Consider the following 24,767-nt stretch of genomic DNA (forward strand, 5'->3'; position numbering starts at 1 on the left):
ATACGTTTGTGTTTGGGTGGGGCTGGTGGCGGGGGGACACACATGACCCCTGTGCCCTTCATTGGACAGTTGACTGCATTTGGGACAATTGTATCCAATGAATCATAGGACTGGTTGGCGGGCTGAGCAGGTGGTTGGAGTCCTGGCTAGCTCCTTCCCTCCATGACCCAACAGACACCCCCTTGGAGTGGTGTTCTAATCCCGTTAGAAGTCCATACCCTCGATGATGACCTGGAGCTCCTGCTTCTCACCTGTGGTCCAAGTGCTCTGTGGGCTCTTCTGCTCACGGTTGAGAAAATGTCCTGAAACACACGTTATGAGCTACATAGAGATGAGATCTTTTTAGATTTCTAGGGTCAACTCACTTACGGGAATTGGGACTCAGAATTATGGTATCAGCTGGGAGATAACTTCAGGGACCCCCATGTCGGCTGAGCCGCGCTTGGCGGGAAGCCTATCAGACTTGCTTGGCGCATCGTGGCGTTGGGAGAAAACACTCTGAGGATCTGTGCCATCCTTGATCTGGCCAAACGGAAGGTTCTGTTTTTCTTGATTTGTAAGAACTCTTTACATATTACGAAAATAGCCCCTTGCATGTGATTAGGGTTGCAAAATTTTTTTTTCTAATTTACAATTTACTTCTAACTTTGCTTTTGGTGTGTGTGGTTTTTTTTTTCCATGTAAAATTATTTTCGTAGAGAAATTTGTCTACTTATTCTTCTCAACTTTGACTTGTAATTACGAAGCTCTTTCCTACTCTGAGGTTAAAGATAAATGGATTCATGCTTTCTCCCCCCTAATAGGTTTATTGTGTAACTTCTTCCGCTTGGTTAAATTTGATGTGTAGCACATGAGGTATGGGTCTATTTTTGCCTTTTTTCCAAATGTCTATTTACATGTCCCAACACCATTTATTAAAAAGTTCATCTTTCAGGCGTCTGGGTGGCACAGTTGGTTCAACGTTTGACTCTTGGTTTCAGCTCAGGTCCTGATCTCAGGGTCGTGAGATCAAGCCTGTCGTTGGGCTCCATGCTCAGTGTGGAGTCTGCTTGAAATTCTCTCTTCCTCTCCCTCTGCCTCTCCTGCTTGTTGGCTCTCTCTCCTTCTCTGTCTCAGATAAGTAAATAAATCTGAAATAAATCTGAAATAAAATAAGATAAAATAAAATAAGATAAAAGTTCATCTTTGTCACCTTTATCAAATGCTAAAGCTCCCAGGGCTGGCCACTTCCTAGAGATAGCATGCAACTCTCTGAGAAGCACCCCTTTCAAGTGCAAACCAGGCAACCCGCAGTCCTCGTCCCACCACGTCCGTGACCCATTGTTGGCCACTGTCCACCCTACCCACGCAAATCACCGCAGGGCCAGGGACACACACGTAAGGACAGCCCTTGTGACCCAGAATTTGCTGAAATGACTCACACCAGCCCATGCTAAACCTGCTGAGCCTGCTTCCGTGACCCGTTTCTTCCCACAATAAAGACTTTTGTCCATGTTTCCATGTCCTGCTTCCTCTCGTGTGGCCCCGTGGTGTGGCGTTGTGTGGCATGCCTCCTTTGTCTTGGGAACTGAGTGCAACCAAGTAGTTTGCAACAGCTGTTGTCCTTTTCCAGACCTGAGTAATAGTAAAACCTACATCCTGCCCCGTGTTGCCTGGGAACGTTGGCCTTGGACTCTCATCCGTGCCTGTAAACGCTATTCCCCCGCTCGCTCCCAACCTTTCTGCCAATCATTTTGCTGATACTCCAGTCGGTTCCTGCCAAGGCCTCAGCTGGGGATGAGCGAGCCTTTATCAGGTGCCTTGACCAGGCTGGAATGACTCGGGGCTAATCCACCCTATTACATTCCTGCCTCTCGAGCCTGCGGGAATCCACGAGGAATCCAACCACAGATGCCGAACCACAAGGCCCAGGGCCCGTGGGGTGTTCTCCTGTGGCTGAATTCTTCCACACGTGGACTCTGCTTCTAAAACTTGGCTTTGATTTGTTTTTTCTTTTACTTCTTCTTCAGTGTTGGCCCCACAACCTGACCGTGTTGCTATCGTGACCGGAGGCACGGATGGTATCGGCTATTCCACGGCGAAGCACCTGGCGAGACTCGGCATGCATGTGATCATAGGTGATGATTGTACTGTTGGCTAATGGAAGATACCCAGTTGTTCGCTAATATGCAAACAGTGATTTGCTTATAGGTTAAACAGATCTGGGGAACACCTGAGGGTGTCTTTATAAGGACTCCGGTCCTCGTGCAATGAGGACCCACCTCAGTGACCTCATTTTACACTAACCACCTCTTTAAAGACTCCCTCTCCAAATAAGTTCACATCCTGAGCACCTTTGGGTCCAGGCTTCAACATATGAATTTGGGGAAGACACAACATAGCCCAGTGTAGACCGTGAACAGGTTTTCAAAGACTGCCTTCCTCTGCAAGTGTCCTATAGACACGACATTGTCCATTCTTCTGTTTGAAACTCCCTCTGTTCTTTATCCTGGTGTCTAACTCCTTTTTTGAAAACGAAGGGATTTTTTTTTTTGCCTGGGAAAGCGAACAGAGTTCAAATGAATCCATTGTACTTTTGTTAATTTTCCCAGTGAATTGGGGGTAGAATTTTTAATCTGCTGGGAAAAATGATACGGTGCACATCACCTTTGAAAAAAAGAAAACAAACCAAGCACTTCATGCTAATCATTGTCCCCCCATTGACATCATTTGCATTTAATTACTACCTTTTATGGTGTCTGTTTTTACAGAAATCATATTATATGTCTGGTTTTAGGTGTTAAGGATTGCTATCATTTAAGACTTTCTACGTAACATTACCCATGGTCCTTTACTTATTCATTTGTGATTTATTTCTTCATTTCTCCCATTTTTTTCTTCCCCTTTTTGCCCGCCATCATGTTTTGAAGGATAATTTCAGGTTAGAAGCGATAGTTGGGGCTCGGTATTTAAACATGAATGTGTTCCACTCCTTCCTGGCTCTTGACAAGCTCAGTCCTTGGACCCTGTCAGCGTCTAGTGATGCCTAAATGCACAAACCGAAACCCATAATATTATAAACTAAATGATATTGGGATGCAGATATAAAAATATATAACACACAAACTTGCCACATGATCGTAGACACGAAATCTTTATAGGACAAATAACGTGACCTACTGGTGGGTTCGGTAACTCCTACTGAGTGGAAGCTGTGATGATCTTAAACTTTATTTTGAGACAGCTTCAACCCCTGAAGTCGGGTCTGAAAATATCTCTGGTTTGTGTCGTGGCCAAGTCATAGACCCCGCCCATCCTCCTGTGTCTTGTCCACATTCCATTGGGGATTGGCCACCATGATGATGTTGACTGTTGGTGTTAAAACTCACAGACCCCCTGAGTTCCATGGGGGCGGATCTCCGAGGAGGCTCTTAACCCAGATGGGGAACCCCCAGGTCTCGCCAGTGTGGCCTTCTGTTGTCCTGGGAGAGGTGTGGCTCATGCGGGTATCCTCAGCTGTTCCTTCCTTCCCGTGATCAAATGGACTCATGCTTCTAACTTTGCTCTTTTTTTTTTCACTGTTGCAAAACATGACTCCACAACTTAAAATTTTTGTATTGTGTGGCCTTTGCCATGTGTCACTCTTTTGAAAAAGTGCAGTTTCTCACAGTGGTCCCTCCCTCACGGACCCACCTAGGCATCTTTCTCTCATGCACAACCCAGTCTGTAGAACAGTGCACATTTGTCAGGCTTTTGGAGGGGACGATTACTTCTTAGTTGACCTCACTGTTGTTTTTCCTCATCGGTATTTTTTTCTGTGGGGATGTGTCCAGGTCCTGTTTGAATCGATGTGCAAATGATAGAACAGTTTTTGACAAGTCCTTGCAAGGACAGTCCTTACCAGCATACATATCTATCCCCTAGATGACAAGCAGTTGTTGGCAGGTGTGGGGGTCCTGCAGGACAGGGGACCTATCTGAGTGTGCATTTCTGGAACTCCTCTTCAATTTTAGCATTCCTGTGACGTGTTTCTCTCTCCTCGGGACCTGGGCACATCAGCGAGACAGGACGTGTGAGCAGAGGGACTCGGGTCTCTGGGACACTCCTGCCATGTCTTGGATTTCTGCCACCATCTGGGATGACTTGATCAAAGTGACATCAGGGGGGCACCTGTGTGGCTCAGTCAGTTAAGCATCTGCCTTTGGCTCAAGTCATGATCCCAGGGTCCTGGGATTGAGCCCTGCATCAGGCTCCCTGCTCAGCAGGGAGTCTGCTTCTCCCTCTCCCTCTGACCCTCCCCCCTGCTCATGCTCTCACTCTTTCTCTCTCAAGTGAAAAAATAAAAAAAAAATTTTTTTAAGTCAAAGTGACCTCAAACCATGAACAGAAGGAGAAGTAGGTCCCCTCTGAGGGTCCGCTGGACCTGGGCTAGAGGCAAAAGGAAGCTGGTGGAGCAGGATGGGGAGAACCCTCTGTTCTGAAAACAGATGAGGGCTAGCATCCGGTACTGGGAATCTCTGCCCCTCGTGACTTCGCTAGTGCACCTGTCTTCTTTATCTTCTTAATTCTTTGTGAAACTAGGCAATGTTGCAATGCAAAGAAGAAGAAAACAACATTATTCCATTTCTGTGCTTTTTGCCTCAGTGTGATGGTTTAGGTCATGATGAAGTCTAGATGGGTTAGGTCATGATGGGGTCTAGTTGGGTTAAGCCATGAGGAGGTCTAGTTGGGTTAGGTGATGAGGAGGTCTAGATGGGTTAGGTCATGAGGAGGTCTAGTTGGGCAGGTGATGAGGTCTAGTTGGGTTACGTGATGCTGGGGTCAAGTTGGGTTAGCTGATGAGGAGATCTAGTTGGGTTAGGTGATGAGGTCTAGTTGGGTTAGGTAATGATGAAGTCTAGTTGGGTTGGTCATGATGAGCTCATGAGAAGGTCTAGTTGGGTGAGTGATGATGAGGTCTAGTTGGGTTAGGTGATGATGAGGTCTAGTTGGGTAGGTCGTAATGAGGTCATGAGAGGTCTTGTTGGGTGAGTGATGATGAGGTCTAGTTGGGTTAGGTGGTGATGGGGTCTAGTTGGGTTAGGTGATAATGGGGTCTAGTTGGGTGAGTGACGATGAAGTCTAGTTGGGTTAGGTGATGATGAGGTCTAGTTGGGTCGGCAATATGATGTCTAGTTGGGTTAGGTGATGATGGGATCTAGTTGGGTTAGGTGATGATGGGATCTAGTTGGGTTAGGTGGTGATGGGGTCTAGTTGGGTTAGGTGATGGTGAGGTCTAGTTGGATTGGTCATGGTGAGGTCTGGTTGCATAGATCACCAGGAAGTCAAGTTGGGGTTAGGTCATGCCGAGGTCTAGTTGAGTAAGGAGTGTATACTGCAGACACAATGCAGTGAAAGTATGTGAGTAAGCATGTGGTACTCATGCACTTGAGGACTGGAACCCCGACTCTCCTATCACTTCCTCATTTAGGTGATGTTTCTGGAGCAACAGGAACAGTCCTGCCAGCACCAGAGTTCTCCTTCTCTTGAGTTACACAGAGTAAGCAACACTTGTTCTCCTCACCCTCCTGCATCTTCTTTCCCACAGAGCTTCTAATTATCTACGTGGGTCACAGTTTGACCCTCTCAGTCCGTCCAATCAAGAGTGAATGTTCCCTCCTCCCCGAGTCTTTCAGGGCCTAACTGCATATATTCCGAGAGGGACAATGTTTCATCTTGTGTGACAGTTTGATTCAAAGCCACTGAACGAAATATTATCATTGGACACTTTAATATAAATTTCATACTAAATAGAAACTAAGAGATGTATATATTCAATTTCAAATTGGCCACTCCTGAGTCCATTAATGTTTAAAGAAGAATCAGTTACTTGCTAAGGAATTGAAAAGGGAACCTGGCTCCAACCCAAGCACATTAATATTGCTATTAATACATTAATTATTAAATTTCTCATCTGCTCACGATATCTCAGTTCTTATAGTTTCAAAATACTATTTTGGTGGAGGATCTTTCTTTATAATGCTTCATGAATGCTTCTAAGGTTGAGACCAGGGGCCAGTAAATTTTTTCTGGTGTGGACCAAATGATAAATATTTGCCTAGGTGTGTCTCTCAGTGATCAGCTCTATCTTGATATCAGGAAAGCGCCATTGTCAATATTTAAAGCTACAGACATGGCTGTTGTTCCAATATATTTTTTCTTTTTCTATCAGGGAGCTCATCCAATGTGGGCCCAGGTCCCTAGTTTGCTGGCCCTGGTTTGGGTTCAACGTCTTTAAACTTAGCCGCCCACAGAAAGCACGAGCAGAAGGCAGACCCACTGTGCTTGTGCCTAACTTCCATCCTGGTTAAGTGCTCTCTCTCATGCAATATTTGCTCAGTAAATGTAGGAAATCTCTAGTGATTGCGTAGGGTCAAGGTTCCATATCCAGCTCTGGTGAGCCAGCTGATAAAGACGACCTTTGCCAAAAAAGTGCCCGTGTCCATACCTCTAATACAACGCCTTCGGGGGAGTAGTGAGCTGCCCATCAAGGGGTGCTGTTACAATGACCAGTTTCCCCTGCTGGTTTGATGCCCCCCACTTTCTCTGGCCATGGATATCTCTTTTGGGAACATGGACCATCTCTCCCACATCATCGGCCACCCCTCATGCCACGATGGTGAACGCCAGATGCATGGCCCAGCAGTGGATGGCTAGTGAATATTTTTAAATTGCATGGGATTTCCAAAATAAGCCCGTGCATGTACATGGCCCCAGCTTAAAAAAAGGTGAATTTTATTTTGTTGCATTGGATGCCTAGAACATTTAGAGATGGAATGTAACTTTCCGGTTATCCCTCACACGGCCGCCCGTCCGACTGTGCACCCCGCAACACAGCAAGACTCTGAGCAAAACTCGAACAACCGTGTAATATTCTCTTTCTTCAAGGGAGCCAAAGGTGTGAAGACTTTCACAGCTGCGTTTTCTTGACGTCTGCAGCTTTGAACTTCTTCAAGGTGGTGGCGCTTTATGTAATCCTTTAATTCACCCACTAAAGATGTCTTTTGCCATATTTATCTCAGCTACATCTCCAGCTGGAGCCCAAGACGTTTTCAGTTTCACGACGTTCACCGCTGCTGCTGTCTGGGTTTCCTTAACTCTTTGTTGTAAACCCTTTTGCTTTTGGAAAGGGCTTTCCTTCAGGGTTTTCGGGGTGGCGGGGACTAGTCAATGACATGGAGTAATTTAATTAGTGCAGGATACAGTGGCAGGGGTTCCCTAGCAAGGCCCCTTGCGTGTTAGTTAGAAGACAAAAAGGAAACAAAATAGAGGAAAACAGCATGCAGAAATGCCTCCAGAACAGATTGCTTGGTTCTGTGTTTTCATTGAGATCTCAAGAGGGTTGTCCCCTGGAGAACACCTGGCCAGCAGGGGCTGGACGCAGGTGGGAGGGTGATGTGAGCCACCCCACCCCTTGGGACCTGGTCCTCCCAGGCCAGGTGTCTCTCCTGCTGTCCTCATGCCACCTGTCACTTCTCGGGGCTCCAAGAGCTTCACACCCACGTCTGTGTTCCTCAGACGCCAGCTCTAGTCCTCTTGTGCGGAAGCACTCCCATGACTCACCCTTGCAGGGAGTTTCGGGGTTGGCTCACCCCACAAAGGAGCTGAACGTCTACCTGCAGTCCAGTTGATTCTGAGCCCTGGTGTGTGGGAAGACAAGGTGTCCTGATGTTCTCCCCTGAACAGCAGCCCCATTCGGCACACCTTAAAATTCAGACCATGTGCTCAGGGACACGGTTGGAAAACAAGACACCTTCCTCCAAACATCAATGCACTGTCATCTAGTAAGACATAAAAGAAACCTCATTGACTATTTTAACACCCAAATTTCACAGTCTCTAATTTTATGGTGATGTCCCTCACACAGCAAACATGCGTGACCATTTTTCTAAGCTCACATTTCCCCGGAGCCATACCTGTGGAGTTATTGATAAGGAAATGGGAAATCCCAAGTACGTAGTGGGAATGGCCCATGATCATTTTACAGCTCAGACCACCAGTGAGTGGGGGGAGGCGGACGTCCACTAACGTTTCTTAGAAAGTTCTATGTGTGCTCTGACCTTCCTGCCACCATTCCACGCCAGGGCTCGATGACAAGCCGTAAAGAGCCCCCTCCGGGGTTGTGTTTTGCATCTCAAGACAGCATTTTCTCGCGCTCAGTAATGTCTGGACGACCTTGCCACTGATCGTATCTTTTCTTTTCCTCGTAGCTGGAAATAATGCCGGCAAAGCCCAGGACGCTGTGAGACAAATACAAGAAGAGACTTTGAATGACAAAGGTAGTGTTTGCGAGCTACGCGGCTCTTGTCCGTGGTCCGAGTTGGTGTTGGCTGCTGAGCTGCAGACCCTGATGTGCGATCGCGGGTGGGATCGCGGGCGCGAGTGGTGGAGGTGGGACTCGGGGGTGGGGGATGTCTCTCCCTCTGGTGTGTTTCTTTTGGGGATTTCCGGTCCCCCCAGAGAGTGGTGAATAGCAGCAAACATGTCCCTGTGATAGCGTTGCTTTGTGTAGGCATCTCCGTGGGAACGCTTTCGAATGCGCCGGTCGATTGCATGTCTTGCGACGATGGGACGTTGTTCCCATTCCGTGTCCATCTCCCGGGCTGGGGGCCCTCGGCGCCATGTCTTCACACAGGAACCGTTAGATGCTCCTGCCAGCAGGTACATCTCCTGGTTGCTGGTTCTGGACTGCAGATAATTCCAACATGGCTATGTCTGGCACCACCTTGCTCTGTAGCAAACCCTGTAGTGCTTGCTCTCTCTACTTGTCCAACCCGAGCAGTGGACACCTGTCTGTAACATCTCTCCCAGTTGCAAGTGCTATTGAGTGCTTTCTGAGCCCTGCTCGTGGGCCTCATGTTTAAGGAAAGAAGATGCACGTCTACCATCTTGAACTGGATCCAACCAAGATGGCGCTTTGAGCATGTCCCAGATGCTGGGGCTTCTCCTGTCTGAGCTTATGGTAGGGTGGCTCTCCTCCTCCTCGTTCTTCTCCTCCTTCTCCTTCTTCTCTTCTTCCTCCTCCTCCTCCTCCTTTTTCTTCTCCTCCTCTGCCTTCTTTTTCTCCTTCTTTTTCTCTTTCTTCTCCTCCTTCTTCTTCCTTTCCTCCTCCTCTTTCTTTTCCTTCTCCTTCTTCTCCTTCTTTTTCTTCTTCTTCTTCTTCTTCTTCTTCTTCTTCTTCTTCTCCTTCTCCTTTGTCTTCATCTTCCTCTCCTCCTCCTCTTCCTCCTCTTCCTCCTTCTTCTCCTCCTCCTTCTCCTTCTTCTCCTTTTTCTCTTTCTTCCTCTCTTCCTCCTCCTCCTCATCCTCCTCCTTCTTCTTAAGATTTTGTTTGTTTATTTGAGAGAGTGAGAGAATAAGCAGGGGGAGGAGCAGAGGGAGAGGGAGAAGCAGACTCTACACTGAGTGTGGAGCCCGACTTGGGGCTCTATCCCATGACCCTGAGATCATGACCCGAGCCAAAATCAAGAGTCAGTAGTACAACCAACTGAGCCACCCAGGTTCCCCAATGGTGGTTCTTCTTAATAAGGCAGGAGAGAGAAGGAAAGCCATGGATGGCAAGTCTAGTTACCATCTGTCCCGTGGTGCCCTTATTCCCCACCTAGCTTGTGCAAGGCAGCCATAAAACTTGCCATTTCACCCTGTGCACATGGCGGGGGGATGTCCTAGCTGCCTGGGACCTTCCCCGTAGCCCAGAGCCAGTCCAGCTCTTTGTGGAACACCAGGCATCTGTTGCAGATGGGAGCTGATTGCTTCTGCCACCAGCCCTGCACAGAAGTGATCACCACAGATGATCCTTGTCCCCATCCCCGTTTACCATGGCTCAGGGAGGTGGCGTTCTCCAACACAGTTGCTTCCCAGTTCTGCGGCATCACGGGGAACAGGTTACAAAAGCAGATTCCCAGTCCTGCGAGGAGTCAGAGCCTCTGAGGCCGGGGCCTGGGCATCTGCATTTCCCTCTGGTTGAAGCCTCATGGCCCCGTAACGAATGGACTTACACTTGATTTCCAGACCCAAAGAGGAGTCTCTTGGGAAATCACTAGATCGTGTGTTCTTTGTGACTTTTGAAAAATTCTGAGTAAATTTGTAAGGAACAGTTTGCCAAGACTTGCAGTCTAAGCAAGGAGGGAGTAAAGGTTCGTTCATGAGGTTTATGAGGTTCATACGTTCTAACAAAGCTGTAAGCAATAGCCCTGATTTCTTGGAGGAAAGAATGTTCTAGGAGCCATTTCTACCATTAGAAATGGCTCATGCTGGCTCCCGTGCTGTGTGTTGAGATTCAGGTGTGGGTATGCAAAGCCTGTGCTTTCAAGGGACAGCTCTTTGTCAGCTCCTGTGTGCTAGAGGGGAGGCCGCCGAGGGTCTCAGGGTCTGCAAGGCAATGAAGGCAATGATTCCTCATCACGCGGGATGGTGAGCTCACTTCCGAGAGCAGGCACGCCCCTCTCCTGAGAGCCGACGGTGTGCCCCCTGTTGGCAGCTCCTGCTTCTTCCTCCTGTCAAATGGCACCAAGTAGGCATGTGGAATTAGCGCCTGGGAGATCCAGGCACTTGGGTGGCTAACCCTTCAGTTGCAGACCCAGGAACCTCAGCCCATCTTGATGCACGCTTCACTCCCTCACTGCCTCCTGCTCCTGGGCATCTCCGTTTACGAAAAGGGCAGACCCTTTGTGTGAACAAGAAGCATGGCTGCGCGTCCTTGGCGGGGGCAGCTGGCCCTTCTTTGTCCTTTCTGCTTCTTAGAATAGGACCAACAAAGGCCCTAAGGGGGGTCACCGGGTCTTGGGCGAAGCCTGGCCTGGGAGCATACATGCAGAGCCAGGGAGGTGTCTGGACCCGAGCCGGGTGAGCCCTGAGGTGTGCAGCATGGCTACTCCAAATGGGGACCCCGTTCAAGGTGCTTGCCTGTGTCTATTATGATTAAATGGGTCAGTAGGGTGAGCAGGGAGGAAAGAGGTCTGAATCAGACACACACACACACACACACACACACACACACACACACGTGGGACAGCAGATGTGTTGGCAGCCCCCCTTCCTCTTGGCACATCTCCTTGCAGTCAAACCTAGCTCCCGATGCTCTCCAGAGCTGAGCTCCGAGGAGACGCTTCTCTCCAGAGCAGTGTGGACCCTCTGGGGCCTCTGAAATTCTTGCCCACACACCGCCAGTAATGCAACTTGGATTGAGGCCCATGGGAGCCTCAGTTACTTATGGAGTATGGCTCTTGTAGGATTCTGGCATTGGGTAATTCTGTGGTTTTTTTTTTTTTTTTTTTTTTTTGAGCAAGCAAGCACACATCCTAACAACATTAGTGTAGGTTCCAGCCAAGAACACAATGATTTCTCAATGCCTACAGGCTGTCCAGCCCACCTCTACCTCTTCTCTAGACTTACTGTAAGTAAAAACAACAAGAGAACAATGACAAAGGTCTTAGTTGGTTGCTTCATCCTCCTTACTTTCTGGTACTTTCTGCCTTTGAGGTCATGGTTAGTTGAGATCCTACTTTGGGTTAGGGTGGGAGGATGTCCACATACCAACCTTTAACTAGTTGAGCTCTTGGAAGGATAGAACCAAGGCAATATGGCTCATTTCTCAAGTGAGAGATTTCCCGGGGACAAGAGTTTGGGGACCTTATCATCATGTGTCCATGACGCCAAAATCTTTATTGCTCTTGAGTAATAACTACTGAAGAAAGCTGTCTTGTTTGGAGCAAATACTGTCACTTGTAGGAAAGAAAGAGGAAGAAAGAAAGAAAGAGAGAGAGGGAGGGAGGGAGGGAGGAGGAGGAGGAGAAGAAGAAAGGGAAAGAAAGAAAGAAAGAAAGAAAGAAAGAAAGAAAGAAAGAAAGAAAGAAAGAAAGAAAGAAAGAAAGAAAAGAAAGAAAAAGTGAGAGAGAGGGAGGTAGGGAGGGAGGAAGGAAGGAAGAAAAAATACAAAACCCAACACCACCACAAAAACCAACGACAGAAAGCCATAACAGCATCCCAGCGAACCTAAATGGGAATAGAGAATTTCAATACTAGTAAAAGAACTTAGGGAAGGTAATTCTGTTTTGGACATTCGCCATAGACTCACAGAAAGCCGGGCAGAATCCCCTAATCCTAAACCTTTGGCGTGATCCCACTGGAAATGCGGAGTCTGCAATCTTCTGTAAAAGGCTTGGCTTTGTATTCTTCAGAAATATCTTCTCGACCAGTTTCCGTCTTTCCTAACATTGTTCCGCCAGCAATAGCTTGACTCCGTCTTTATTGGGAAGAAGGGCCGGTTGTTTGATTCATGGGCTTTTTGCTCAGGTATTATGTCTGGTTTGCTTTCGTTGAAAGAGAACTTTTCCTGTGCCAGGAGAAGTCAGTTGGGTGCACTTGCCAGTAAGATAGTTTTACCTTAGAAATACATCTTTGAACTATAATGTTTGGATTATCCAACTGACTATAAAATAATTAGTCATGGAAGCAAAAAATACTATGATGTCATTTTGGTATTCATTATGGGACTAGGTAATAGCGTTTTTGGATCGCAATCTACTAGTCTTCTCTCATCCGAGAGAGATTCAGATCTTGAATATAGACCTACCTTGAGATGAGTAGACACCTACCATTTTTCTTCTACTCATAGGCTCTCTGATTTTGCAGAATGATCCTTCTGGAGCTTGGTCCAATTGGAAAAACTTGAGTGAGGGTTGACTGTATGGATTTCTTTGTTCCCTCCACCATATATCTTTTTCTTTATGGCTTAGAGTTCTCCAACACCCAGCACCTACTTGGTAAAGCACTCGATAGGAGTTTGTTGGCCAACAGTCAACGGTATCCCCAAGAGAAGTTAGAACAGTATTCTGCATGTGTGTTTAGGTCTGGCGTATACTCAAGACTACTTATCTTCCTTACTTAATATAAAATGGCCCTTACTGATGTGAATTTTTCAAACTAGAGTCCTTTTTTTTTTTTTTTTTTTAACCTTACCATTTTAATTTAGTGTCCCGAGTTAGGCAATAAACCGCCATGCTAGCTAGCTAGATGACAGCCAGGCAGACGGACGGACAGCTGGTTTCCTGTGGGTAATTAGAAGGTTTAGAAGGTCACTGTGTCTTTTCTGAAAGCATGGAAGGAGAAGCTCAGCACTTTCTGAAAATTTAATCGGCTATTATAGCTCTCACCTTGTTCCTTACATTAAAAGGCTCTTCATTGCTCAGGCTTGCAACGATTAATTTTAACCTTTCGAAACACTAGCAAGGTGAGTTCTATGAGAGAGAGCGATTGTCTGCCTGGTTTCCTTAGCTCCTCTATAAATACCTAGAGGATTAAAAAAAAAATCCCACAAGGAGGAATTTTCATCTTCAGATTGCCTGCCACATTCTGCTTCCCCCACCAGTAATTTATGGAATATTTTCACTTCCCGCAAGGTCATTGGCTGTTTTATCTCCACTTTTCCTCTGGACACATCTTCAATGGTCCCTTTGAACACATCTCAAGACGCTCTGTTCATCTAAGCTAAGTAATGGGACATAGCACATGTTACCATTTCAAAAAATAATTCCAGAAACGTTACTTCTGGAATATTTTTCCCTCTGGGGGAGATGACATAGACTTTAGTTAGTATAGAATAGAAGCTAACATAATATAATAAAATATTATTATAGAATAGAAGCATGCGTAAGAAGGGGTTGGCTTTTTAGAAGATAAAATGTGGAGTGTTACGTAGAGATATTTCACACATGTCAGTTAGACCCAAGGTATAGCGGCATGTTCTCTGTGATATGTGGTTTTGAGTAGGCAGGACCCATCATGTTAGCGAGTTAGAAATCCGTTAGAGCCCCCTGGTAGCAGATGCTGGTAACCCTCACGGCCAGGAGAGTCTCCATAAGGTACCGTAGGGCCTTGGAGATAAATATTTATATTTCCTGTATTTGCAGGTTTTATCTTAAAGGCTTTTCTCATGGAGCCACATTGCACTCTCTCCAGAGAAGTGTGGGATTTGCATGGTTCTAAGTATTTATTTGCAGATAAGTTGATCCCTCTCTACTCATGATCTTTCCGATCTTCCCCTATGCCCCCGTTCCCTCAGGTTTCCTTCTGGGGCTGTTTCACTTCTGCCTGAAGAACTTCCATTAGCATTTCTTTAACCTTGGGGTCTGCTCATCACAAGTTTCCATACCTTTCCTTTGTCTAAAAATGTCATTACTCTGCCTGCATTTTTTGAAAGCTATTTTCCATGGACCCAGAATTCCAGGTTGAAAATATCTGACCCCCGCAGGATATTAAAGGTGTTCTGACATGGACCTTCGTCATCTGGGATGAGAAGTCAGCTATAATTATTATCAATATTTTGGGAATATAAGTGTCTTTTCCCATCTTTTCTGTTATTTTCTCTTTTCGTTTTCTGTTTTCAGAAGTTTGAGCGTATGCATAGGTGTGGTTCCTTTTCCCCCTGTGTTTATTCTGCTTTGGTGTAAAAGGCTTTCTCTATCTGTGAGTAGTTGGACGTGATAGAATTTAGAGAATTTTAACCATTTTTTTCCCAAAAAACTTTTTCTGCTCTATTCTTTCCATGTTGTTCTTACGAGTCTACAATTACACATGCGTTAGGTAGTGTGGTACTGTCTGGCATTTACTTGATTGAGCACTGTTCATCTTATTCTAGCTTTTAAAAATTTTGCTCTGTGCTTCAGTTTCGATAATTTCTTTTTTTTTTTTTTTTAAAGATTTTATTTATTTATCTGACAGAGATAGAGACAGCCAGCGAGAGAGGGAACACAAGCAGGGGGAGTGGGAGAGGAAGAAGCAGGCTCATAGCAGAAGAACCTGATGTGGGGCTCAATCCCAGATCGCCGGGATCACGCCCTGAGCCGAAGGCAGACGCTTAACCGCTGTGCCACCCAGGCCCCCCAGTTTGGATAATTTCTATTGACCTACCTCAAGTTCACCGAATTGTTTTTTCAGTTGTGTCTGTTATACTTTTAATCCCATGATTGCATTTTTGATTGCAGCAAAATAAACTATATTTTTCAGGTTTAGGGTTTCTAGTTGGTTATTTTTAGTTTATCTATCTTTTCTAACTTTCTTCATGTCCTCATCCTTGATGCCCATCTGTTCTTGTAGCCTGTTTCATATGGAGTCATTATTTTAAAGTCCTTTTTTACTAATTCTAACATCTGCATCATCTCTGAGTCTGTTTCTATTGATTTTTCCCCCTTTTGACAGGAGGTGACATGTTGTTGCTTTGCGTGTGAAGTGATTTTTATTGTGTATTAGATCCCATGACTGATCTGTGGTACACTCTGGATTCTGTTATCTTCCTCTGAAGGATGTTGGGTTTTGTAGCAAGCAATGATATGACTTACAGGATACCTAGGTCTTGTGGAAGCTCAGCTAAAGTCTGGTTATCGTAAGTCTATTTCGTTGTTGCCCTTGGGCCTTGGACAGAGTTCTTAATCTTGAGACATGGTCCTTTCTTAAAAGACATAGACCATCTTGGGTTTCAGGTGAGAGTCCAAGATGTTCACCAAGTCCTTCCAACTTGGCAGGACTCAAATGTCATCTTGTCTCCCCAACACCAGGCAGCAACTGAAATGTCCGTGCTCACATATCAACCTTCCAGCTGTTGTTTGCTTCTGAGCTCCTTCGTGTCTCGAGTTCGAGTCTTTGACATCCAGTACTCAGCTAAAGGGTCCGCAGGAGTTTCTATTCACATTTGGATGCTCTGCCCCCCCCCCCACCTTGGCCTTTCAGTTTTAGGGTTGTACCTGTTGATTCCAGCTGCCCTAACAGCTCCAAACGTTGCCCACTATCCTCTTAGCCCATCTATTTATTATGTTCTCCTGAGCTCTGCACCTGTGCTCCTTTCACTTGTGGCATTGTATTATCAATTCCAGCTGTCCCAACAGCGCCAAACTCTGACCTTTGACTCCTCGGCTTCTCTCTTTACTATTTGTACTTGAGCTCTGCACCTGTGCACCTTGCAGTCTGTCAAATACCCTCATTAGAGGGGAAAGGATAAATGAGAACTGTCTTTCGCAAACCAGGATTCGTGGTCATTCCCGAATAAGCTAGTGAGGCTACAATGAAGAGCTTGAACAAGAGAAATTGCTAAAGTCCTTTATGTTCTCAATTGCCATAATCAGGGAAACAGCCAACATCACACTGGGTACTTGGTGTGTACCAGGTAATGTTCTAAAAATTTACTACGTGTGTTATTCACATGTCCTGTCCTTTGAGGTAGGTATTATCCTGACACACATTTTCCAAATGAGGAACGTGGGGTCCTAAAGAGTTTAGAGAAGTTGCTCCACGTTGTGCAGTTAATAAATGAAGATGTTGGAATTTGAACTCAGTGTTCAGGAATGAACTTAGAAATACATGAGATCCTTAGGGATGGGGAGGGGTGGAGAGCGGCAGGGAAGAGGAAGAGAAAGGAACTGGCAGATGGCAGTTGAGTTGGGTGTCCATCAGCCAGGGTCTTCTAGTAGTACTGGTTTGTGTAGTGTGGTGTGTTTTGTCCCCGGGAAGACCTATTACACACATACCTGGCTTGTCGGTAAGTGTAGGTAGCTGTGAGTTCACATGTGTATGAGGACAAAGATAGCGTTCCATGCTTCCGTCAACGGGACAAAATGACAGCAAAAAACACATGGTAGTATGACCCCCTCTTCCTATCAGCAACAATTCAGCAGAGGAAACCATGTGCTTCCCAAGGGCCCTGAAAATCCCCCCAAGAGCTGGGGAGGGTTCTAGGGTCTTCACAACCCATGACAAGGGCATGGATCCTTCAAATCCAGAACATCACCTGAGGAGGAAGCATGACCCGGCTGCCATTTGTGTTCTGGGTACATATCCATCACCCAAGATGAGATCCTGCTTTTCCTTCTGCCCATAACATCTTGCTTTTCCATGTTCTGTCTTGTGGGACATCTTTCTCTGTTAATAAATTTAAGTCCTTATTTTTAAGGACTTTAAGGGACTTTTAAGGATTTTTAAGGGACATCTTTCTCTGTTAATTTAAGTTCTTATTTTTAAGGACCTCCTTCCATTGTGGAGATTTACTAAATCATTTGCCTAATTTCTGATCGATGCACATTTTTTTTATTATTATACATGCTCCATGCCCTTGGATTTGTATCCTTGGACACTTTTTTATGTTCCCCTTGAGATGTATTCTGAAACGCAGAATGAAGCGTAGAACAGGCATGGACTGGTGTTGGCAGGGGGCTCTCCAGGACACCGGCACCAATCACGCTGTCCCTTTTCCCCCACTGTGTGTTTCCCTGCTGAACCGCTCATCTGGGTAATGATTAGGCCACTTGGCGAAGCCGTGTTGGCCTGAAGAGGACTGGCAAGGGTGAAATGTGCCCAGTGACATAGGACGCGGATATGGCTATGCCTTGCTTTGGGAGCTTGGGGTGGAGATGCCTCTCCACCTGGGTGATCTGGCTGCCCATCTGCACGTGCCCTGAGCTAGCCTTCTAAACCTGGAGCTCACCTACACATACTTGGCACGTTACACCGTGGGGTTGGTTCAACCTTTTTCTCCTTCCCTAACTTACGTGTCGTGACTCCACAGCCTGGAACATGCTGAGAAGCCCTAGGCGTGGACAGGAAGGGCTTTCCGTGGGATTTCAGTACTTGGCAGGCCTGTCCCTCAGTCACTTACAGCATTACCTCCCCAGGTGTGGGCTTTTCCCATCAGACACCTGCCCTGACTCGTCCTTTGAGGGTTCCTGCTTTGAGTGTTCAGTTGATGCTGTTTTCTCCCGTCCGATGCCAGAGAGATAATGAAAGGGTTGATGTGATATCCCAGGATGGTGAGGATTTCCTACATTTGCCATCTTAGAGCGGGCTTCTTGTCTCTGGTTTTCTGGGGCACACTTGTATGTAGGAATCGCACCTTACAGAATGGCTCTTCTACTTTGGAGAAAATTCTGTATATGCTCTGCTTGTAAGATTAAACGTGAGAATGCATGTTTAAAACTTCCCTTTGGGAAACAAGTCACAAAAAGCCCTCTTACCTGTAACACACATTCTTTTTTTTTTTTTTTTTTTTAAGATTTTATTTATTTATTTGACAGAGATAGAGATAGCCAGCGAAAGAGGGAACACAAGCAGGGGGAGTGGGAGAGGAAGAAGCAGGCTCATAGCGGAGGAGCCTGACGTGGGGCTCGATCCCACAACACCGGGATCGCACCCTGAGCCGAAGGCAGACGCTTAACCGCTGTGCCACCCAGGCGCCCCAGCACACATTCTTTCTTTGTACCTGCGGGTGGGTAAATGGCAACATGTACTATTGCTCACCTGGCAGCTATGGCCACACCTGTTTGAATCTCTACTGTTATTATAAAAAAAAAAAGAAAAGAAAACAACAGACTTTAATTTTTTGTGGCATTTCAGGCTCCTAGAAAACTGAGCACAAAATACAAGGAATGCCCAACTACGTGGCCCCCCACCCCTCAGTTTCGCTAATTATGAACATCTCGCATTTTTAGGGCACATTGACGACAGTCAGTGAACCAGTATGGACACGTTATTGTTAATGAAAATCTATAGTTTACATGAGGGTGACTTTTGGACAAATGTACGGTGACGTGGGTCCACCATGACAGTGACGTGCAGACTCATTTTATTGCCCTAAAATTCTTCTCTGATGTACCTACTCGTCCCTCCCTGCTGAACCCCTGGCGACCACTCCTCTTTTTACCGTCTCCATGGTTTTGCCTTCTCCAGGATGTCCTAGGGCTGCAATCATAGAGTCCGTAGCATTTTCAGACTGGCTTCTTTCCCTTCGTAATACGCACTGAAGAATCCTCTGTATCTTTTCATGGCTTGAGAGCTCCTTTGTTTTCACGCCGAATCTATGTTTTTAGGACAAACTGCCCTCTACACAGGATTCTGAATGCTCATGAGTAAGCACAGGCAGGGCTAGGTCGTAGGGGGGTTACACAGACGAGGATGGACGGCCGTGCACCGTGTTTTCACTTTGTGAAAATCCAGCTCTCTTGTTACCTCGGAGGATGGTTAGGGTAGGGGTCTGAGTGACACTCAGGGTCAGGATGAGGGTCAGGGTTAGGGTTGGGGTCCGGGTCAGGGTTCGGATCTCGGTCAGGGTCAGAGTTAGGTTCCGGGTTAGGGTCAAGATCAGGCTACATATAGGGCTAGTGTTAAGATTAGGGTGAAGGTTAGGGTCAGGGTTAGGGTCCAAGTGAAGTTTAGGGTCAGGATGAGGGTCAGGGTTAGGGTTGGGGTCCAGGACAGAGATAGGTTCCGAATTAGGCTCTAGAGTTAGTGTTAAGGTTAGGGTGACGGTTAGGGTCAGGGTTAGGGTCCAAGTGAGGTTTCGGGTCAGGATGAGGGTCAAGGTTAGGGTTAGGGTTAATATCAGGGTTAGGGCCAGAGTGAAGGTCAGGGTGACGGTTAGGGTCAGGGTTACTTTAGGGTTGTGGTTTTTGTTAGGGTTAGGGTCTAGGGTTAATATCAGGGTTAGGGTCAGAGTGAAGGTCAGGGTTACCGTTAGGGTCAAGGCTATGGTCAAGGACATGATCTAGGGTTAGTTTTAAGGTTAGGATTCGGATCAGAGTCAGGGTCACGGTTAGTTAGGACAGGGTCTAGGGTTAACATTAGGGTTGCTGAGGGCTAGGGTCTGTGGGTCAGTGCGTAGTTTAGGTTAGTGTTAAGGTTAGGGCTAGGGTCATGGTCATGGTCAGGATTAATGTAAGGTTAGAATTTAGATGTTGGGTTCGTGCTACGATTATGTTTCCTCGTATGGTTCGGGTCAAGCTCTGCAGATCAGGGTTGTAGTGACGGTTTGACTCAGGGTTGGGGGTATAGCCGTGGTTAGGTCAGAGTGGAGGTCAGGTTAGCCTCAGTTTTTGGTGAGTGCGAAGATTAGAAGTGAGGGGTTGCAGGTGCTCTAACTTGCTGTCAGAGTCTGATCCCACTTTGGGGTGAATCTCTGCCTGGTGTTTTACTGCATAGTCTTCCTGACACCATATCTGGATATATACCTTATACCCGAATATCGAGCACCTGCCACGCACCCCTGGTTTGCCGGAACTCCTTCTGGGCTCTGAGTTTATTTCTGTCTCTCACCTTCTTCCCTGGGCAGAGGGCGTCCCCTTGCCTCCACGGCCGCAGCCCCCCAGGGGAGTGTTTGCATGTGTTTGGAGCTGAGTTTCTGATCTCACATCAGCTTTTCTGCACATGGGACTTGTCGGGAACACGTCTCAGTGTCAACGGTATTGAGCACGGGGTTGTCTTACAAGTTAATTACCCAGAAGATTATCGCGTGGTTTTAGCGGTGCCTATTGTATGCACTATTTAACAGATAAGGAATAATGAGTGTCGTTCCAACAGTCACAAGGTGGCTTTGTCAGCTCAGCGAGAGCGCCTTATCCTGGCTGCCTTCTGGCATGTGGGCTCTGTTACACAGAACTCAGGTCACAGATGGTCAGGGGGGCGTCTGAAAGCAACGCTGCGCCCATCCTTGTGGGGCCTTCTCCTGCCTCAAGAAAGAGGCACCTCACTCCTGCAGCAAATACCGCCCCCGCTACCCCATACAACGTTTATCAACTGTTCCTTCCCTGCTGTATGTCAGGCTCTCAGATCCAGCTCTTTCCAGCCTCTCCCTTTATTCAGCAAACACCTCTGTTTTCTGCTATAGCTTTGAAAACTATTAACGACCACTAATACCCATAGTTTCTGAAATGGCAGCAGTGTGGAAATTGGGGGCTGTTTGCTCTCTTTCTTACAGTCTGGAGCCCCCATGTACCTCCAGCAGAGGATTGTGCCCTGGGAGGCGCCCATAAAGGGAAGGAGGAAAGGTTTCCATTGAGATGCTCCTTGCTTAAGGCAAGCTGCCCCCCTTTGCTCAAAAGAGTAAGGCCTCAGACCGTTCACTGCCTCATTTCCCATTGCTAGAAATTTCTAGGTATTATTATCATTTTCTTAGGGAGTTATGGTAACAGTCGTGGGGTCTGGGCACGTTTGAGAGCCATCGGTGGGGTGGCAGATGGATTTGAGAAGGTACGAATTACTTGTCAATGCTCCTGTGAGCTGATTGATGGCCCCCAAGAAGATAACATCGATAGATGGATGGGTAAATAGCATCTGGCCCATGCACAGACTGGAATATGACTCAGCCCTGAAAGGAAGGATAGTTTGCACCTGCTAGGACATGGATGGACCTTAAGGATATGGTGCTGAGTGACATGAGCCAGACACAGAAGGACAAATCCTGTGTGATTCCACATATGTGGGGTCCCTAGAGGAGTCTCAGCCGTAGAGACAGAGAGTAGATGGTGGGGCTAGGGGGCGCCTGGGTAGCGCAGTCATTAAAGCGTCTGCCTTTGGCTCAGGGCGTGATCCTGGCATTCCGGGATCGAGTCCCACATCAGGCTCCTCCGCTGGGAGACTGCTTCTTCCTCTCCCACTCCCCCTGCTGTGTTCCCTCTCTCGCTGGCTGTCTGTCTGTCACATAAATAAATAAAATCTTAAAAAAAAAAATGGTGGGGCTAGGGGCTGGGGGCTGGGGCTGGGGAGTTAGTGTTTGATGGGGACAGAGCTTCAGTTCGGGAAAATGGTAAGTTTTGGAGACGGATGTGTATTTTGCCACAAGCTTCTTGCCACGGGGTCCCTCTGCCCATCCTGGTGGCCCAATTGAATGGGACCAATATTAACCCCATAGAACTCACTCACCTATAGTGTCCACAGACTTGTCGCCTCCACATGGCCAGGGGCTTCCTCAGGAGTGAGCCAGGCACCTGAGCAAAGTGCCCCAGCAGGTCACATGAATCAGGTTCTGGGGGTCCCTAGAGGTTCCTCCCCTATCAGGGGAGAATGTGGGTATCAAGCAGGCAACCATTTCCTCCAGATGATTCTTTTCTAGGATTCCGTCCTCCCCCCACTCAACGCTGGTCCCTTTTCTGCACATGTTTGGTCTGGCTGAGGTCTCAGAGTTGGGCGACCCACCTCACCCCCATCTTGCCTCTGTAAGTTCTACTCTCACTTCATAGCCCTTTGTCCATAACCTCGGTCCCCCAGTAAACAGTGAGGTGGGAGGAGCCTCTTATTCATATTTACTCTAAATGATTAAAAGGTGGGATTTCCACATGCCCAAACACGTTAACTTTTGAAAGCTTCTAAAGCACGTAGACAGAGAATTCGCATCCAGTAAGACACTATTTTATAAAGAATAAAAATGGAATCTGTGGCCTTTCTATTCCATGCCGCCATCTAAAGAATATAGCCAAAAAATACGGAGAGAATTTAGACAGCCCTACGTTCTTGAATTAGTACAAAATGGGGGGGGGGGGGAATTGTGTCTGGGTGCCCCAGGACTGAAGTAAAAATTAGGGATGAGGAAATGGAAGTATTTGCGAAGAAATAAAACACCAAGTGGGACCAGAGAAGCCGCAAACAAGATTAATAATCATTTCCTTTAAAAAAATGAAAGAATAATAATTCACCGAACCATTATTCATCTTCCACCGTGCAAGAAGGACAAGAACAAATTAAGTATGCCTTGCAAGAAGAAAGAGGAAATAACGTCTAATAAAATGTGATTTAAATTTGGACGAAGAGGAATTTATTCTTGACTCTGGGCTAATATCTTTGATTACCAGTTAGAAAAGGATGTCTCATTCAAAAAAAAAAAAAAAATTTTCCCAAATGGGTGCCAAGAGAAATGGAAATCACAGACAGATCTGCCATCTGTTGAAATAGCAAACATCAGAGCTCCCCACCGAAAGGTCTTCTTGCCTACGATGGAATTCCTTTACATTTTCCCGAAACCTCCCATGGTGATCTAGACCAGTGGTCTGCAGACTACTACCCTGGGCTAAAAGCTGGCCCTCCACTTGTTTTTACAAATAAAGTTTTATCGACACACAGCTGCACCCATCCATTTAGTTCTTGTCTGTGGCTGTCTGTTCTAGGACAAGAGTTGAAGAGTTCAGCCCACAAAGCCAAAATATTTACTCCCTGGCCCCTTATGACCAAAGTCTGCCAGCCCTTGGTTTACGCCATTCAAAGTGACCAGAGCCACCAAGCTTACTCTCTGTGTTAAATAGAATAACCTATGTTTTCTTCCCAAATGGGCACTTTCCAAAGGAAAGTCACAGACCAACCCTGCTGACCAACCTAGAGACAGAATATCTAACTTAACGTTAGCTACTGAGTCGACTTCTAGGTTGAAAAATGCCCCTTGACAAAATGCAAATACATCTTCATTCACTTACAGAACTATAATGGTAGTACATTTCCGAAGATAATAGCAAAGCATTCAGAATAATTCCATATCCATTAATTAGTAGACCTCTAAAGGAATTAATTTTGTAGCAGCAGCTGGAAGGCAGGAGGGGCTCTGTCTACACCTGAAGCATGAATTGAATGGATAACAAATGGATTTCCTTGCGCCCCTAACGCTGGTGGGTTGGTTCTGCCTGCTGGAATGAGATGAGATGAGAATGGTCCGGAAGTGAGGATGATAGTAATCGATTAGGGATGTCTGCTGTGGTTATGGGAGAAGGAGGTTGGTCATATGCCACATTCTTGCCCTTCTGGTGAGTTGTCTCATAAGCCCAGTAAACCGTTAGTCATTCAAAGCATCAACAATCTCTAGCAACCACTCCGACCCTTCGGATGCGTCAGGGAGGCGTTCCCAAGGCGTAGCCGCTGCTGGCACTTTGCAGGCACTCGGCAAATACCTTTTTAATACCATCAGATGGTTTGGGTTCTTGCCCACATGGGATTTACATTCTAGCTGGAGAGGCAAATTAATGCAAGAATAGCCTCGTCCATAATTCTCAGTGAACAGAATAATGATACACACTCTACAGCCATGTTCTTTAACCAACTGTCTTAAAAGATCTGGTTGCATCACCCGCCGTGATGCTACCACCTCTGATTTTCCAGGCACCCATTGGTTCACTTCTCTGCAGCCTCTGCTTTCTTGACTGTCCCTTTTATGCCACATCCATCAGTGCTTGAGGCCAGCATCTCACACTACACACCTTCCCCTGCGTATTGCGTCCATGATCATGGTGCCCGCTTGCACTGATATATTTTGCTCCAAAAGTCCTGCCAGCTGGAGCTCTCTCCCTGCTCAGCACATTCAGGACTGAACTTGACGTTTTCCTCCTCCCTGTTTCATTCTGTCAGTGGCGCCATCACCTCCCAGCTGGAGGCTAGACCCTGGAGTTTCCCTGATGGTTTTTTCCACCTCTCCATTTTCCTTCCTATCTTCAGTCAGTAACTCAGCACTTTGTATCTACTTTGTCAACATCTCTCAAAAACGCCCATTCTGTTTCTGTGTTACTGCTGCTACCCCACCCCAGGTCACACCTGTCCTAGTCCATAACACAACCTCCTTGCTGGCCTCCCAGCAACCAGGTTGTTGCCAGTCTGGACTGCCCACCCTGTAGTCCAGAGTCATGCTACTGCCTTACCTGTGTAAACTCCTATGGGTGGAGAACCTTCCATGCCTCCTTTCCGTGGCTGCACATGTGTACATGTTGTCTCTGCTTCTTGGCTGTTCTCTTCCTGACCATCCAAATCCTACTACCCCAGACTTCTCAGTGTCCACAGAAGACCCTAAAGGAGCTATCCTAAAGTCAGGTGCTTTCACTCCTTGCTCCCGTAACCTCTCCCTTATCACCTCCCTCATGCATTGTGCCGTGGTTTGTCTAGCTGTGTCACTGATGTCCCTAGCCCATAGCATGGTCCCTGGCATATCAGAGGCACATGAAAAACACTGTCTAACAGGAAAA

The 24,767-nt window shown here is 46.7% G+C and overlaps 1 protein-coding gene across 1 annotated transcript in view; it reads left to right on the forward strand.

Annotated features, from left to right (window-relative positions):
- The window catches only part of DHRSX (dehydrogenase/reductase X-linked), a 141,440-nt gene that overhangs the window by 22,905 nt on the left and 93,768 nt on the right, over window positions 1-24,767 (forward strand). Inside the window, 2 exon segments of the mRNA XM_040635035.1 lie at window positions 2,010-2,117; window positions 8,229-8,297. Coding sequence (XP_040490969.1) covers window positions 2,010-2,117; window positions 8,229-8,297 — 177 coding nt within the window.

This window comes from Ursus maritimus (assembly GCF_017311325.1).
Source record: "Ursus maritimus isolate PB19 chromosome X unlocalized genomic scaffold, ASM1731132v1 scaffold_X1, whole genome shotgun sequence".
Taxonomy (NCBI): Eukaryota; Metazoa; Chordata; class Mammalia; order Carnivora; family Ursidae; genus Ursus; species Ursus maritimus.